Raw genomic sequence first — 18,994 nt, forward strand, 5'->3', positions numbered from 1 at the left:
CAGAGAAGAATCTGACCCACCTATCCGCTGTTCACATCAAGGGCTCCCTGAACATAGTAGCGGATCAGTTGAGTCGGGGTATCCCTGTATCAGGAGAATGGTCTCTCAATCAAGACATATTCCATCAGATTGTCCAAACATGGGGCCTTCCGGATGTCGACCTCATGGCAACCCGACTCAACGCCAAGGTGGAAACCTTCTGCTCTCTGTACCAGGAGGACAATGCCTTGGCAGTGGATGCCCTGTCCATCCCATGGAGGTTCAGGCTGATATACATTTTCCCTCCAGTTTCCATCATACCCAAGGTATTGATGAAAATCAGACAGGACCAAGTCTCGGGAATTGCCATAATCCCGTTCTGGCCGAAAAGGACTTGGTTTGCCCAGCTCATGTGGATGAGTCAAGGCAGGTATTGGAGGCTTCCCCCCCTCCCAGATCTGGTGACACAAGGAGAGCTGAGACACCACGATCTGAGGAGATTCAATCTGACAGCCTGGAGGTTGACCAGTCCCTATTAAGGAATAGAGGACTGTCTCAAGGCGTCCTAAGGACTTTAGCCAGCGCCAGAGCCACCTCGACCAATAAGAATTACCGTAGGATCGGTAATATTTTCCAGGCCTGGTGCACGGAACACGAAGTGGACTCCTCCGATCCCCCTGTGAGGGCGATCCTGGATTTCCTGCAGGACGGCCTAGACAGAGGGCTTGCAGCTTCTACCCTGAAGGTACATGTAGCCGCTTTGTCCGCCTATCTGGGGAGGCGGTTGTCTCAGGATCCTTTAGTGAGCACCTTTATCAAAGGGGCAACTAGGCTGAGACCAGCAGTTTCTGCTCCTGTCCACCAATGGGACCTCAGCAAGGTCCTAACGGCACTTTGTGTTGCTCCATTCGAACCTCTGGAGGAGGTGGATCTAAAGTGGCTGACCTATAAGGTATCTTTTCTCCTCGCTATCACCTCGGCAAAAAGAGTAGGGGAGCTTCAAGCACTCTCATCGGAAGCTCCTTACATTGCCTTCTTTGAAGACCGTGTTCAGTTGAGATTTCTGCCAGGATTCAGGCCGAAAGTTTCTTCTAGGGCGAATGTGAGTCAGCTCATTTGCTTGCCAACCTTTTTTCCCGTGCCCACTTCCCCTGAGGAGGAGAAGTGGCATACCCTAGATTTAGTCCGGAACCTGCAGATTTACCTTCAGCGCACACGCGCTTTCAGGAGATCTGAGAACTTGTTAATAAATTATGTAGGGGGCCATAAAGGCCGCAAGGCTTCTAAGGTCACCATCTCTCGCTGGGTGAAGGAAGCAATCAAGTTGGCGTTTGTGAGTCAGAACTTACCTCCGCCGACCGTCCTAAGGGCCCATTCGACGCGGGCAGTATCGACCTCTTGGGCAGAGGTCAAGGCTCTCACCTTGGACCAGATTTGTGCAGCAGCATCCTAGTCTTCAGAATTGACCTTTGTGAAGCACTACCGACTTGATCGGTATGGCTCAGAAGCTACTGCCTTCGGGCGTACTGTATTACATTCTGCTTGTGTTTAATCTCCCACCCTTATGGGGATTACTTGCTATTTCCCCACATTGTGCCGCTGGTAGGGACGACAGGGAACAAAGGATTATGTAGATAATCTTGTTTCCCTTAGTCCTAACAGCGGCACAAGGATTCCCCCCCTATTGTTGTTTATTTTGGAATGTATGTATTATTACTTGTTATTTACGCACAGGGGGGAGGTATCTGTGCCCTCTTAAAGGGAACAAGCCATGTGAAATTAATACATGGCTAATTAAAATTCCGCCTGTCCTACCAGCACACAGGGGCACGAAATACCCCACATTGTGCCGCTGTTAGGACTAAGGGAAACAAGATTATCTACATAATCCTTTGTTAATGCTCTTGTCAAGCTTTGGTTGGTGGGTTTGGTTATTATTTGGGCTCTTTCCTCTAATATTTTTAGATTATTGATGCATTTGTAATCACTTTATTAAAGGTGAAGTGTTAGACATCTGATGTCTTCTATTTTTTCTGTGAATAAGTTATTGATTGAGGAGACGACTTAGTATCATAGATCAGTGAATTTGTCAGAATAAACGGCACTATCATCCTGCCCTCATGTAATAGACATTGTTGTACCACTACTCCCATTATCCAGTAACTAGTGCAACCCTATAAGTCTAGTAGTCATTGCTATAGATCTATGTCCTCTCCATGATGTTGTACTTTATATCTTATATAGTATTTCCTGCTACATCTGTTTTTTAGGAATTCCCATCTCAGCGCTGATAAACTGCACAGGCCTCACCCCACCGGGACAGGTCACCCATCTGGACCTGCTGCGGGTGTCTGGAGACTCCTATTTTTCTCTGCCAGCAGAACGTCTACCGTACAAGCGCAGCAAACACCTATGGACGGTGCCGCTGTTTCAGGCGCCTATGGGGAGTTTCTTCATGAAAGTTAATGGAACCGACAACAATGGGTTTAAGTTCCAGAGACTCTCCAATGTGGCTTATACCAGCATCATACCAGGTAGGGAAAGTTACTGAATATATACTTTTTAGTTTGAGTGTCCACAATTGTTCATGGATCCCAATGACAGGATCCCTCATTAAAGGGCTATGTCTGGTGTATTTAGGGGCATATACTAGTCAGGGGTCATAGATTACATTTCTGCCTCTGTCCTTATATTGAGATTACAACTTGGAGATTCTTCCCTTTCTGCAGCTGTTCCTGCTGTGACAATGGCACCGCTTATCCAGGGCTACCACCAGCGGGCGCTCACTCTAACTTGCCTCATTCTTAGTGATATTCCATTCAGAGTGCGGTTCTCCAGGGATGGCGAGAGGCTCGGCGAGGAGCTGCTGTTCACGTGAGTACAGTTACCTATTACTGGGGACATTGGGTTTCATGTACATAAGTGTCATCATATGATGTGTATTATGTTCTGTGATGCCGACTTTACCTGGGTTTTGTAACTATTAGAGAATCGGGTAACGCCACCTTTGAGATCCCATCTGCATCCGCTCGCCATGAAGGTTTATATCAGTGCACAGCCATCAGTAATGCAGGGGCAGGATTTGCTCAGACGCAAGTGTCTATTGCAGGTAAGAATATCCTAGATATTTATTGATTTCTCTATGACACTGTTCATCCTAATCCTCCTAGTTCCTGAGTATAATCCCAGAATCACAGTGAAGACTGATACTTACAGGCAGAGCTGTGGTAGAGATGGGGTGACTTTATGATAATGGAATACACAGTGACAACCCCTATTATCAGTAGTGGTTGTCACCCAGTATCTGTATAAGAAGCAGCAGAATAGACTATGAAGACTTCACATAAGCAGAGACTTCAGGCTGAGATTTGCAGATCTGTTTGTATTTTGGCTGTAAATTCTCCTAAATAGCTCTGTGTTGGTTGCTTGGGTTTGGATGTGTTTTTGATGATCTCAGACACTTATTGGTGGTTACGTGGCAGTTCACATTACTTATCTCTCTGCAGATCCTCCTCCCACAATCTCGCTCCACCCTAATGTCACAGTGTCAGTGGGTGACCTAGCCTTGCTCTCTTGCCACGTTCTTGGTGATGTCCGCTACAATCTCACCTGGCAGCACGATGGAAAAGCCCTGAAAGAAGGGCGGCTATGGATCCTGGCAAACTCCTCTTTGCAGATTCAGAATGTGAAGCCCAGTGATGCAGGAAAATACCAGTGCACCGCCCGGAACAGCCATGGCTCCACCACTGCCAGCGTCTGGCTTCTCGTACAAGGTAACCACCTGTCGTTGGGACTGCTGGGGTGAAAAGAAATAGAATGTTCTGTAGAAAGTTCTCTTCTTCAACACTCAGTCACTATATATACCCCAATATTGTAAATTTGCACCTTCCTATCCCTATAGAACCTCCACGTATACAGATTGAATCAAGTTCCTCTCAACTGTCTCATGGAGGAGAAGTGAAGATTCGCTGTGACGTTTCTGGGTACCCGGAACCCCAAATATCTTGGAAACATGGGGACACCTTCCTGAACAATGACAACAAGTATGTATAATAGCATTGTGCCAGAAATTGTAGAGTGCTTGCTGGATTGTTTCATAATATGCCGAGAGCAAGACCAGAAGTGGCCATACACGTAAGAGCAAAGTGTACAGGCCCCAGGACTCTCTGCTAAAGGGGGATTCGGGGAATGAAGTATTGGGCAGTATTGGAGCAAAATTCCACTTAATTTTCCGCCTCCGGATTCAGCTGCAATGGAATGTCAATGCATGATTAGGCCTAGATGATAGTCCTCATTAGCAAGGACACTCCAGCCAGAGCCACGGAATCCACAATAGGAAGCAGATTCGGAATGGATTTCTCCATGTGAACCCAGCCTTACACTTTTACCCTCTGCTCAATCCATTCCTAGCTTTTGCTAGAAAAAAAACGCAGCAAAATCTGCAACAATAAAAGCTGCATTGCCCTATGTGCCAAGTCAGCGATACAACATCTGTAGACCCCTCAGACTCAGGCTAATGCCCCACGTTGCGGAAACGCAGCTTTTTTGTTGCAGATTTTGCAGCGGTTTTTTGAGCCAAGGTCAGGAGTGGATTTAACAGAAGGGAAACATCTAAGAGCTTCCTTTATATCTTCCATTCCTTTTCAATTCACTCCAGACATTTGCCTAAAAAACTGCAGGAAAGTCTGCAACAAAAAAAGCTGTGTTTCAGCAACGTGGAACCTTAGCGTTAAACCTTTGCGTGACAAAGACCGACAGTCACAATAAGACTGACCTCTAACAGAAGACTCTGCGCTGCATTTTTTTTCTAGCAGTATGAGATCTGCATCCCATCTACTACATACGTACCATATATGACAACTGGTTAAACCACTATCACCACTGCATGTGAGGCCCCGGCCTAACACAGCATTATATTAGAAACCATTGACACTGCTTAGAGGGGACGGAGCTGTGACAACCTTATTTCTTTTCCGTGATAAAAAGATTGGTAATGGTGTAACTCAGCATCTGTGCTGGTATCTGACAACAGATTATATCTCTGACAACAGACATACCATCATTGATGGCAACATCCTGCTGATTAAGGACCCGAGCCCAGAGGATTCTGGGAATTACAGCTGTGTAGCATCTAATGGTTTAGGATCAGACGAGCAGGCATTAACCCTGATGTACACTGGTAAGCTTTACATGTCTTGTCTTTTGCTACAAGCAGGCACCATGAAAGCGGCATCATTAACCCTTTTCTGTCTGCTTGTCAGAGCGCCCTAAAGCAACGGCTATAAAATCTACAGTACTAGTAGCCATAGGGGAGGACGCAGTGCTGGAGTGTAGGACTGAAGGGCTGCCTCAGCCGCTGGTGGCCTGGTACAAGGGTAAGCGCTCACTGCCCCGACATCATTGTACTGTGCTGACAGCTGCAGAATATGTAATGAAAGGATTATTATGGTGCACCCTCAGGTGACAAGGAAGTTAGGGGCCCTGTCAGTGGCTCATACAGTGGAACCCTGGCCCTCCAGGAGGTGACAGCTGAAGACGCCGGAGAGTACACCTGTGTGGCTTCCAATGAAGCAGGGTCATCATCTGATGTACTTCACGTGGAAGTGGGAAGTAAGTGAGGTCAATCCTTCTTAATTGTTCACCCTCAAGATGATTTAATTTGTCTAAAATCAATATTAATGGACAATACGTAATGGAGTTGTCCAGTTCCTGACCAGTCCGGCTAACCTCATTGGGGATTTGCTGCAATATGTTCATGTAGTCAGTCCAATCTCTGTAAGCTAAACACGTCTGCTTCAGGTTATAACACTCGCTTACACTAATACATTGTAACAACCGCTCAGCTATTCCAGCAGGATCAGGTCTGGACAGACAGCCAACAGAGATCTTACAAATGGAGAGGAACTGAGATATAAAGGGGCCGATGGACTGAATCCAAGGCACATCAAAAGTCACAATTTCTGACACATGGCTAGATTTGTGTAAAAAATTGTGACTTCCTCATGTTGTTCTAAAAATTAGAAAGTACATAAAATAAATAACTCTGTAAAGAAAAGTTCTGCTGCTTTCTAATAAACTGCTTTTCAAGAACTGTGCGTGCTGCCGGATCTAGACCTGCTTACACAGCTGAGCACTTGTTACAGTGTATTAGTGTCAGGCTGCGGCTGATGTGTTTAGGTCACTGAACTGACTAACCTGATACATTGCAACAAGTCCTCAGCAGTGTATAGAAGAGCGGTCACTGATGGCTTTCAGGATTGCTTCCAAAGTCTATTAAAAGGTTGCAGAACTTTTCTTTAGTTGTTAATCTTTAGCTCCGAGTTTGTGGACATTGCCCGGGGTCGCTCGTCTCTGTAATATCCCTCTGCCCCATGTGAATACCCTGACATTACATCCGCAGTATGGCGGGATCAGGAACTAGTCGCATTAATGTTCTGTTCTTTTCCTCAGTGGGTGAGAAGGAATAAAATCCATCCATTGAAGTGGAAAGCGGCTCCGTCCGTGAATAGAGACTAATTTGTAATTCTTCCATAGTATATTTCCTGGCTCGGCTGCCTCCTTCTCAGCTGGCAGCAGATTTCCGACTTCTGTCTCCCCTCGGGGTGCAGCGGGTTCGTCCAGGACCCTGCACTACAATTAGGCCGCTCTTATACACTGAGATTTCTCATTTGCCTTGAAAGTATTTATCTGAAGATAATTACAAAGTTTTCGCTCCTGACCCTTTAACCCGAGCTTTGCGGATGGTAACTGAGACTCAAGTCCTGCGCCTTCTTCTTCTTAATACAGACCCCGGCGCTCAATCCTGCTCTAACACAAGCTTTGGTTTCCGATGAAACTATTGTTTCTAACCCTAATCCCTGGATATAAAGCTGCATCTTCCTCTATGAAAGGTTCTGCAGCTCTCCAATAGACATAGTAGTGCTTTAACTTTTTTGTCAATATCTTGGCTTGCTGCCAGCGAATGGCAATATTCTTATTATATAAGACCTAAGGACTTGCACCTAGGACTATATTACAGCTCTGTATTGTATAGACCACATAAGGGCATCTATAAAGATAGCCATGTACATATGTACTATGTAGAGGCATTACCTTTAGGGGACAATACCGGCCCCAACAGTATCCATCTGAGCATGGTCTGACAGCACAAGAGTCCACATGGCTCTATAGGACAGAACTGCAAGCATATTGTATAAGTGGCACAATGTTGTTATGGTTGAGAGATTGTTACAATGGTATCCAGTCCACGTAATCATCTATGAAGCTAAAAAGCCTGGACACCAGTCTGATACATTCTGCATGTACTGATACATTGTAGCAGAGTATCAGGACAGGAGCCTGTTGTGTAATACTGACACATTGTAGCAGACTATCAGAACAGGAGCACGTTGTGTAATACTGATACATTGTAGCAGAGTATCAGGACAGGAGCACGTTGTGTAATACTGATACATTGTAGCAGACTATCAGGACAGGAGCACGTTGTGTAATACTGATACATTGTAGCAGAGTATCAGGACAGGAGCACGTTGTGTAATACTGATACATTGTAGCAGAGTATCAGGACAGGAGCATGTTGTGTAGTACTGATACATTGTAGCAGAGTATCAGGACAGGAGCACGTTGTGTAGTACTGATATATTGTAGCAGACTATCAGGACAGGAGTAGGTTGTGTAATACTTTTACATTGTAGCAGAGTATCAGGACAGAAGCAGGTTGTGTAATACTGATACATTGTAGCAGAGTATCAGGACAGGAGCACGTTGTGTAATACTGATACATTGTAGCAGAGTATCAGGACAGGAGCGCGTTGTGTAATACTGTTACAGTGTAGCAGAGTACCAGGACAGGAGCATGTTGTGTAATACTGTTACAGTGTAGCAGAGTACCAGGACAGGAGCATGTTGTGTAATACTGATACATTGTAGCAGAGTATCAGGACAGGAGTGCGTTGCGTAATACTGTTACAGTGTAGCAGAATACCAGGACAGGAGCATGTTGTGTAATACTGTTAGGGAGCATTCACACGGCGTAACGTCCCGCGAGATTTGGCACGTGTACGCCGCGTGACCCTTTGCGTGCCGTACACGCTCCCATTCATTTCAATGGGAGCGGGGAGCGTATGCGCCGCGCTAGTTTGCGGCCGTGAATAAATGCACGGCCGCAAACTAGCGCGGCGCATACGCTCCCCGCTCCCATTGAAATGAATGGGAGCGTGTACGGCACGCAAAGGGTCACGCGGCGTACACTTGCCAAATCTCGCGGCACGTTACACCGTGTGAATGCTCCCTTACAGTGTAGCAGAGTACCAGGACAGGAGCATGTTGTGTAATACTGTTACAGTGTAGCAGAGTACCAGGACAGGGGCACGTTGTGTAATACTGTTACAGTGTAGCAGAGTACCAGGACAGGAGCACGTTGTGTAATACTGATACATTGTAGCAGAGTATCAGGACAGGAGCCTGTTGTGTAATACTGATACATTGTAGCAGAGTATCAGGACAGGAGCAAGTTGTGTAGTACTGATATATTGTAGCAGACTATCAGGACAGGAGTAGGTTGTGTAATACTTTTACATTGTAGCAGAGTATCAGGACAGGAGCAGGTTGTGTAATACTGATACATTGTAGCAGAGTATCAGGACAGGAGCGCGTTGTGTAATACTGTTACAGTGTAGCAGAGTACCAGGACAGGAGCATGTTGTGTAATACTGATACATTGTAGCAGAGTATCAGGACAGGAGCACGTTGTGTAATACTGATACATTGTAGCAGAGTACCAGGACAGGAGCACGTTGTGTAATACTGATACATTGTAGCAGAGTATCGGGACAGGAGCACGTTGTGTAATACTGATACATTGTAGCAGAGTACCAGGACAGGAGCACGTTGTGTAATACTGATACATTGTAGCAGAGTATTGGGACAGGAGCACGTTGTGTAATACTGATACATTGTAGCAGAGTACCAGGACAGGAGCATGTTGTGTAATACTGATACATTGTAGCAGAGTATCAGGACAGGAGCATGTTGTGTAATACTGATACATTGTAGCAGAGTACCAGGACAGGAGCATGTTGTGTAATACTGATACATTGTAGCAGAGTATCAGGACAGGAGCATGTTGTGTAATACTGATACATTGTAGCAGAGTACCAGGACAGGAGCATGTTGTGTAATACTGTTACAGTGTAGCAGAGTACCAGGACAGGAGCACGTTGTGTAATACTGTTACAGTGTAGCAGAGTACCAGGACAGGAGCACGTTGTGTAATACTGATACATTGTAGCAGAGTATCAGGACAGGAGCATGTTGTGTAATACTGATACATTGTAGCAGAGTACCAGGACAGGAGCACGTTGTGTAATACTGATACATTGTAGCAGAGTACCAGGACAGGAGCACGTTGTGTAATACTGATAGATTGTAGCAGAGTACCAGGACAGGAGCATGTTGTGTAATACTGATACATTGTAGCAGAGTATCAGGACAGGAGCACGTTGTGTAATACTAATACATTGTAGCAGAGTATCAGGACAGGAGCACGTTGTGTAATACTGATACATTGTAGCAGAGTATCAGGACAGGAGCACGTTGTGTAATACTGATACATTGTAGCAGAGTATCAGGACAGGAGCGCGTTGTGTAATACTGTTACATTGTAGCAGAGTATCAGGACAGGAGCGCGTTGTGTAATACTGTTACAGTGTAGCAGAGTACCAGGACAGGAGCATGTTGTGTAATACTGATACATTGTAGCAGAGTATCGGGACAGGAGCGCGTTGTGTAATACTGTTACAGTGTAGCAGAGTACCAGGACAGGAGCATGTTGTGTAATACTGATACATTGTAGCAGAGTATCGGGACAGGAGCACGTTGTGTAATACTGATACATTGTAGCAGAGTATCAGGACAGGAGCACGTTGTGTAATACTGATACATTGTAGCAGAGTACCAGGACAGGAGCATGTTGTGTAATACTGATACATTGTAGCAGAGTATCGGGACAGGAGCACGTTGTGTAATACTGATACATTGTAGCAGAGTACCAGGACAGGAGCACGTTGTGTAATACTGATACATTGTAGCAGAGTATCAGGACAGGAGCACGTTGTGTAATACTGATACATTGTAGCAGAGTATCAGGACAGGAGCGCGTTGTGTAATACTGTTACAGTGTAGCAGAGTACCAGGACAGGAGCACGTTGTGTAATACTGATACATTGTAGCAGAGTATCGGGACAGGAGCACGTTGTGTAATACTGATACATTGTAGCAGAGTATCGGGACAGGAGCACGTTGTGTAATACTGATACATTGTAGCAGAGTATCAGGACAGGAGCACGTTGTGTAATACTGATACATTGTAGCAGAGTACCAGGACAGGAGCACGTTGTGTAATACTGATACATTGTAGCAGAGTATCGGGACAGGAGCACGTTGTGTAATACTGATACATTGTAGCAGAGTACCAGGACAGGAGCACGTTGTGTAATACTGATACATTGTAGCAGAGTATCGGGACAGGAGCACGTTGTGTAATACTGATACATTGTAGCAGAGTACCAGGACAGGAGCATGTTGTGTAATACTGATACATTGTAACAGAGTATCAGGACAGGAGCATGTTGTGTAATACTGATACATTGTAGCAGAGTACCAGGATAGTAGCATGTTGTGTAATACTGATACATTGTAGCAGAGTATCGGGACAGGAGCACGTTGTGTAATACTGATACATTGTAGCAGAGTATCGGGACAGGAGCACGTTGTGTAATACTGATACATTGTAGCAGAGTACCAGGACAGGAGCATGTTGTGTAATACTGATACATTGTAGCAGAGTATCAGGACAGGAGCATGTTGTGTAATACTGATACATTGTAGCAGAGTACCAGGATAGTAGCATGTTGTGTAATACTGATACATTGTAGCAGAGTATCGGGACAGGAGCACGTTGTGTAATACTGTTACAGTGTAGCAGAGTACCAGGACAGGAGCGCGTTGTGTAATACTGATAGATTGTAGCAGAGTATCAGGACAGGAGCACGTTGTGTAATACTGATACATTGTAGCAGAGTACCAGGACAGGAGCACGTTGTGTAATACTGATACATTGTAGCAGAGTATCGGGACAGGAGCACGTTGTGTAATACTGATACATTGTAGCAGAGTACCAGGACAGGAGCATGTTGTGTAATACTGATACATTGTAGCAGAGTACCAGGACAGGAGCATGTTGTGTAATACTGATACATTGTAGCAGAGTATCAGGACAGGAGCATGTTGTGTAATACTGATACATTGTAGCAGAGTACCAGGATAGTAGCATGTTGTGTAATACTGATACATTGTAGCAGAGTATCGGGACAGGAGCACGTTGTGTAATACTGATACATTGTAGCAGAGTATCGGGACAGGAGCACGTTGTGTAATACTGATACATTGTAGCAGAGTACCAGGACAGGAGCATGTTGTGTAATACTGATACATTGTAGCAGAGTATCAGGACAGGAGCATGTTGTGTAATACTGATACATTGTAGCAGAGTACCAGGATAGTAGCATGTTGTGTAATACTGATACATTGTAGCAGAGTATCGGGACAGGAGCACGTTGTGTAATACTGTTACAGTGTAGCAGAGTACCAGGACAGGAGTGCGTTGTGTAATACTGATAGATTGTAGCAGAGTATCAGGACAGGAGCACGTTGTGTAATACTGATACATTGTAGCAGAGTACCAGGACAGGAGCATGTTGTGTAATACTGATACATTGTAGCAGAGTACCAGGACAGGAGCATGTTGTGTAATACTGATACATTGTAGCAGAGTATCAGGACAGGAGCATGTTGTGTAATACTGATACATTGTAGCAGAGTACCAGGACAGTAGCATGTTGTGTAATACTGATACATTGTAGCAGAGTATCGGGACAGGAGCACGTTGTGTAATACTGTTATAGTGTAGCAGAGTACCAGGACAGGAGCGCGTTGTGTAATACTGATAGATTGTAGCAGAGTATCAGGACAGGAGCATGTTGTGTAATACTAATATATTTAGCAAACAGAGGATTGTTAAATTGTAGTGAGAAACTGAGAATTATTAGGGTTGTATTTTCTCAGTCTATAGATATGTTCTTATCCACTCATAGCAAGCAGAGTTATTAAACATGGCCTCAATGGCACATGACTGTATATCAGCTCCCATTTGTATGGAGCATAATAGAGAACCCATAGAGGTGCTCAGGGACTATCCTACTATTTCATGCAGAGGTTGTCAGGACTAACGTGTGGAGTGTTCCATCTGTGGGTTTGCATTAACCCTTTTACTTCAGTTATAGCAGAGATGTGGTTAAACCTGGTGCATCTTTGGCTTACAGATCTTTCTTGTGCTAAAGATGCATCACATTGTTCTGCACCCTGCTTCTGAAGCCTAAAGTCGCCAACATTCGACAATGACAATATCCATGGATCAGCTAATAATATCAGTATTTCAGCCAGTTTTAGGTCATGCATCAGCCAACTTACACCCTCCTTGCTCTTATTTTTTTATTTTATTCTTGTCCTCCATTTTTGAGTTGTACATTACTAGACCTGAGTCTTGGCTCCTCTTGGTACCATGTGACAGTGGGGATGAGAAGGTAGTGATGTCACTGAAGAATGTGCCGTGCGTCTTCCCTCCATGTGTAATGTCCTCATACCCTCCTGACAATAGCGCACCTCTTCTTGTCTAGTTACTGTGTCTAGTCCATGAGAAACAGCTGGAAAACGCTTTAGAGCCTGTAATAGTAAACTTGTAGCAGCATGATGAAAGAGGAAGAGCGGAGCCCCGGGGGAGCGCGGCTGCAAACATTCGAGGGCCGCGGACAGATGTGAGGCTTAGACAGTACATCAGTATTTTGCCAGTTTGTAACCATGAAAAAATCCGTAGGTTATCTGGGGGTGGGGGCCGCCGCCATTATGTGTAATGTCCATTGCTCATGGTCTTTCCGGGTAACTCTCAGGTGGAAGAAGCTCAGCTCTCCCCGCTCAGCCCCTGCTGGGTCAGTGTCTGATCTCCAATGGTCACACAAGGTGCACAGAACTGATGCTTTACAAGATAAAGAAAGAAGGGATGTGACTGGAGTATAGGACGGGATGTAAGAGAAGGTTATAGTATATAGATCAGGGGTCCTCAAACTGCGGCCCGGGGGCCACATGCGGCCCGCCAAGCACTTCTGTCTGGCCCCGCTGACAACGCCAGCAGGCATGCATTTATAATGAAGCTCATGGGCAGCTCGGGCCAGGACATGGAGCGCACTTCACTTTACCTGTTGGAGGGCACTGCTCCCGATGTCTGTGCGACCTGCTCTGCCTCCGGCCCACTGTTTAAAAAGTTTGAGGACCCCTGATATAGATGTTTATTTTCAGCGCCTCTTTAAAGTGTCTGAGAGCCTAAAACTGACCAGATAAGGATCCTTATTACATGAAAACAAGGCTTTACATTTATACAGGGTTGTAATATTGATGGCCAAGTTACATGGAGCAGATTTCTGAGTGCAGCTGTGAAGTGTAATCCAGGTATAAGTACAAGATAAGTAATGCAATGTATTACAAAGTGGCTGAGCTTTTTCTGCAGATTATATTTGCTGTATACAGGACGGTAGCTGAGGTTGGCGCTGCTGTTTGCTGTTGGCTTGCTTCCCTGTGCTCTTCATACAGCACCATGGATACCAACAATGTAGTATAAACTCTGCTCGCCGTCACATTGTTCCCCTGTTGTTTCTTTCACAATTGTTTAGAGTTCTCTGGATATATTCCTTGTCGCTTCTGCCACTTCTTTGTGATATTATTTCCCACTCTTCAGCGAGGCTACCGGGCGTCTGCTCCATATTCCCCAGGGTGGAGTGTTGGGGGGGGGGGAGCAGTTTTCTTGGTCACGATGCAGAGGCTTGCCAGTCTCGGTCGTCCTCCATGTCTTGTTCTTACTAATCTCTTCAACACACTTCATCCTTGCACTTTCCTGTTTCCTCTTCTTCCTCCTCCTGTGCTTTCTTCCAGAAATTCCACGCTTGCTGTGTCATGATGCAGCTGCCGGCCTATTCTGCAGCTCTCATAGAGCTGGACATCGTCACTTTCACCCGTGACCAGTCACTGCTCCTGTGTACAGGGACCGGAGAAGCTTTTTATAGGCTCCCAACCTGGAAGAGAACTGCACAGACTGGAGGTGTAACTGAGGCCCCAGTGCAAAATCTGTAACAGGGCCCTTTGTCCCCCCCCTCAGGGATCAGGACCATTTACACTTTAAACACATACATATTGGCACCTTTGGATCTCGGATGCTGATTCTCATTTCCTTTACAGTTATATCATTTCTTAAAGGGACCCTAAGCCAATTATAAATAATGCTGTGTAACGTAAATCTTGTCTTCACCTTCCATTTTTCTCCAGATCTCTCAATACAACCTGCAGTGTAAAGAATGGAGGAGTATATTCTGCTTGCCAAGGCTTCATACAGGGTCATATATATGTATGCGTGACATGTAAACATATTTACACCTGTAATATATAGTTGAGATACATTCAAGTTTATATCTATACATGGTCCTGGGCTTTGCAGTGGAAATCAAAAGGAAAACCTCCATTCTTTACACTGCATTTAGAATACGGGAAAATGCATCTTCTTGTGCAACTACTTTAGTATCTCCCAATAGTTTACATGGAAAGGAGAGTTGCAGCAGTGACCACTCGCTCCCGGGTAATCCTCACCCCATCCTGCATTATTAGGCTGAGGCCCCACATTGCAGAAAAGCTGCTTTTTGTGTTGCAGATTTTGCTGCAGTTTTTTTGAGTCAAAGCCAGTAGCAGATTTTTCTGTACTACATTCAGGTTCAGGTCTTAACATCTGTAATGTCTACAAAATAGGAGAAAAAGTACCTTGTTCGTGTAGAATTACAGAACTGCGGCCTCTCTTATGGTAATAGGTTCTCCTCCTGTGATAAATGTGCTTGTCTTTGTGGAATGTATGTTGTGCTCTGCTGCTGAATGATGAGCAAGCGGATCTGCTGCCAATTGTAGACACAAGTGCGCTCATCCAGGTGACAGCGCTACATGAGACCAGGGAACAGAACACAGGCAAATGGCTTCTGTGCTGAAAGCTGCATCCAGGTGGTCTGCTGTCAGCACTAGGCCTAGGGAACAAATACAGGATACACTTACAACTGCACTTAGCACATTGCATTGGGCGGATTACACAGATTGCGTTGGATAGATTTCCTTGGTCAGGTTGCTTTGGGACATTTGCATGGGTCAGATTGCATAGGGCAGATTACATTGTTCAAACTGCATTAGACAGATCAAATTGGACACATTGCTTGTGGCAGATTGCATTGGTAAGATTGCACTGGGCAGACTGCATTGGTTAGATTGCATTGGTTAGATTGCATTGGTTAAATTGCATTGGGCAGACTGCATTGGTTAGATTGCCCTGCGGAGATTGTATTGGTCTGATTTCATTGAACACATTTTACTTTGGTCAGATTGCATTGGATCACTACACTCTCCCTGACTTCTAGCAGATCTTAAAACTCACTGTAGATCACAGCCTTGTCTTAAATCTTAAGATTCTTAGTACAAAAAAAAATAAAATAAATAAAAATAAAACACTGGCCAAAATGTACTTCAGCAGGCCGGGTCTACCAGAGTTCCAGTCTGTGTAACTAGATATGACCCTTCCACTTTGGCCCACCTGATCCCTCTCGATGACAGAGTGAATATAGAGTTCTGCCTTCCTGACCCCAATCTGCACACTGGAGGCCATTTAATGTACACAGCAGCGCCCCCCTGGTGCCAGAGTGACCACTGGGGGGGGGTCTCCCACCTATGGCTGTTAAAAGCTGTTGAGAAGCTACAACCCCCTGTATATTAGGACAAGAGCCAAACGACCCCGAAAACTCTCCATTACCAGTGACTGGGATTAAGCTCTGAGAATTTGGTCCTTGACATCAGATTGCTCTGGAAATACTTAAGGGGATATGAAGATGTACATTGCCTGCCAGACTGTTGTCAGAGAACCTTCCATGATGGGCAGATGATGGTGGGGGCGCTGGATTACGATGTAACACTCGCCTGCCAGTTTCTCAAGTAGTTAGAGAGGGGGTGAAGCTTTGAAGGCGAACAGAAGGAAGCGACCCCTCACTCTTATTACTCTGCTCCATTCACTACTAAAGACTAAACTACTCTAACAACATAATGTCGCCCAGTAAAGCCACAGATCTGCTTTTCCCAGGGTAAACACTTATTTTCCCACGCTGCTTCTAGCGACAATTTCTTATCAGAGCCACTATTAGAGAAAGATTTTCTGATTAAAGGGTAATTCTGCCCAAAAGATCCATGTGTGTTCCCCACTCTCCCCTATACCCCTCTACTCTTCATCCCCCAGGTGCTGTGCAGCTCTGCCTATAACTGCTTTAGGACCCAGAGGTGTATCTATAGGGGGTGCAATAGTAGCCATCACTACAAGGCTCTGGAGCCTCAGCGGACTCATACAGCGGTCGGCCCTGCTTTAATACAACATGTGTCTTATGCAGTGCAGAATGTGTCCCATGTCAACATGTCCTAGGAAACTAATCTGCACACCTCTGGTCAAATGCAGACATTCAGGTCAATGTAAGAAATAGCTGAGAAATGAGAAAAGCGACTGCAGATCTCTCTATACAGATAATAACCATCAACCCCCCCCCCCCCCCCCCCCCCGATTGTATATATCCCATAGATTCTAGTGATATCTGGTTTATCCCAAGCCACTGCTGATATATACACTACAAATAGCAACCAGACTGGGAACATATGTACAGTCTGTCTGCTAAGTGTTACTATATGACGGGCAGTGATGTTATGTCATTTATTTCCCAGCATCTGAATTGAGTTTTGTGGGACCCATCACTGTAGGCAGATGCCGCTATGTACGTCATAGATTGTATAAGGACCATATAGCCGTGTCCTCAGCTCCCATCTGCTTCACATTTTTGTAGAGCATGGAAATGGAGGGAAGGGGGATGAAGACATTGACTGTATAATGCCGGCCGGAGAAGATTCTGGATTATTGTAAACTGGGAGACAGTCATCACCTGTCCTATATTCATCCTCTCTCCTCCTGACATGGCTGATAACAGATAGTAATAGATTATATTCCCCTGTCCTACATTCAGGGCCGCCATCAGGAATTTTGGGGCCCCATACAGCCTAAGTGTCTGGGCCCCCCCCCCCTGCCATTTTTGCTTTGCGCGCCGCGGGAAATTTAGCCCCACCCACTGTTATGTTGACTCCGCCCACTCATTAATTTTCCATTTGCCCGCACACTGTATAATCCTCCTACAGTCACCCGTAAATTATATGTCCCCCTCCGTCTCTCCCCTAGCTTCATATACACCCTTCATCTGCCCCCAGATTCATGTCCCCTCCATCTCTGCCCCCAGATTCATGTCCCCACATTTCTGCCCACAGATTCATGTCCCCCCATCTCCATACCTCCCAACTTTTGAAGAACTAAAAGAGGGACAAAATGTGTGGCAGGCTTAGCGCGCCGCAGCAAATTTAGCCCCGCCCACTTTTGTGTTGACTCCGCCCACTTGTTAATTTTTCATGTGCCCACACACAGTATAATCCTCCTACAGTCACCCGTAAATTATATGTCCCCCCTCTATCTCTCCCCCAGTTTCATATACACCCTTCATCTGCCCCCAGTTTCATGTCCCCCTTCCATCTCTGCCCCCAGATTCATGTCCCTCCATCTCTGCCCCCAGATTCATGTCCTCTCCATCTCTGCCCCCAGATTCATGTCCCCCTTCCATCTCTGCCCCTAGATTCATGTCCCCACATCTCTGCCCCGTTTCATGTCCCCTCCATCTCTGCCCCCAGATTCATGTCCCTCCATCTCTGCCCCCAGATTCATGTCCCTCCATCTCTGCCCCCAGATTCATGTCCCCACAGTGTCATGCCGTCCCCTCCTTCATCTGCCCCAGTGTCATTCCGTCCTCTCTTTCATCTGCCCCCAGATTCACGTTCCACCTCCACATTAAACTTACCTTCTCCTCCACTCCCTCGCCGCTCTCTGCGCATCTCTCTCGCTGACACATGCGGCTGAAGGAAGGAGCTGACACAGGTCAGCTCCACGCTTCGCCGCTGGGTGTCTCTCTCGCTGACACATATGCGTCTGAAGCGAGGAGCTGACCTGTGTCAGCTCCTCGCTTCGCCGCTGCCGCCTCTCTCGCTGACGCTGACATGTATGCGGCTGAAGCGAGGAGCTGACCTGTGTCAGCTCCTCACTTCGCCGCTGCCGGCTCTCTCGCTGACACATATGCGGCTGAGCCGGGTTCCGTGTCAGCTCCTCGCTTCAGCCGTGTATGTGCTCAACTCAGATCTGCGTCCTCTGGACGCAGATCTGAGTTGAAACAGGACATACAATGACTGCTGCCGGCGCCAGGGGGCCCGGGCCCCCCCCATTTTAAAATTTGGCCGGGCCCCTGACGCCAGTAGCAGTAGTACTGGCCTATCGGCGGCCCTGCCTACAGTCGGCCTCTCCTGACATGGCTGATAACAGATAGTAATAGATTGTATTCCCCGTCCTACAGTCGGCCTCTCCCCTCCTGACATGGCTGATAACAGATAGTAATAGATTGTATTCCCCTGTCCTACAGTCGGTCTCTCCTCTCCTGACATGGCTGATAACAGATAGTAATAGATTGTATTCCCCTGTCCTACAGTCGGCCCCTCCTGACATGGCTGATAACAGATAGTAATAGATTGTATTCCCCTGTCCTACAGTCGGCCTCTCCTCTCCTGACATGGCTGATAACAGATAGTAATAGATTGTATTCCCCTGTCCTACAGTCGGCCTCTCCTGACATGGCTGATAACAGATAGTAATAGATTGTATTCCCCTGTCCTACAGTCGTCCTCTCCTCTCCTGACATGGCTGATAACAGATAGTAATAGATTGTATTCCCCTGTCCTACAGTCGTCCTCTCCTCTCCTG

The 18,994-nt window shown here is 46.0% G+C and overlaps 1 protein-coding gene across 1 annotated transcript in view; it reads left to right on the forward strand.

Moving 5' to 3' along the window:
- Nucleotides 1-18,994, forward strand: part of HMCN2 (hemicentin 2) — a 96,093-nt gene that overhangs the window by 24,164 nt on the left and 52,935 nt on the right. Inside the window, exons 8-15 of the mRNA XM_075260768.1 lie at nucleotides 2,250-2,513; nucleotides 2,709-2,853; nucleotides 2,967-3,088; nucleotides 3,486-3,752; nucleotides 3,881-4,022; nucleotides 5,031-5,158; nucleotides 5,241-5,354; nucleotides 5,440-5,589. Of these exons, the coding sequence (XP_075116869.1) occupies nucleotides 2,250-2,513; nucleotides 2,709-2,853; nucleotides 2,967-3,088; nucleotides 3,486-3,752; nucleotides 3,881-4,022; nucleotides 5,031-5,158; nucleotides 5,241-5,354; nucleotides 5,440-5,589 (1,332 nt within the window). The remainder of the gene's footprint in view (nucleotides 1-2,249; nucleotides 2,514-2,708; nucleotides 2,854-2,966; nucleotides 3,089-3,485; nucleotides 3,753-3,880; nucleotides 4,023-5,030; nucleotides 5,159-5,240; nucleotides 5,355-5,439; nucleotides 5,590-18,994) is intronic.

Source organism: Leptodactylus fuscus, chromosome 11 (assembly GCF_031893055.1).
Source record: "Leptodactylus fuscus isolate aLepFus1 chromosome 11, aLepFus1.hap2, whole genome shotgun sequence".
Lineage (NCBI taxonomy): Eukaryota > Metazoa > Chordata > Amphibia > Anura > Leptodactylidae > Leptodactylus > Leptodactylus fuscus.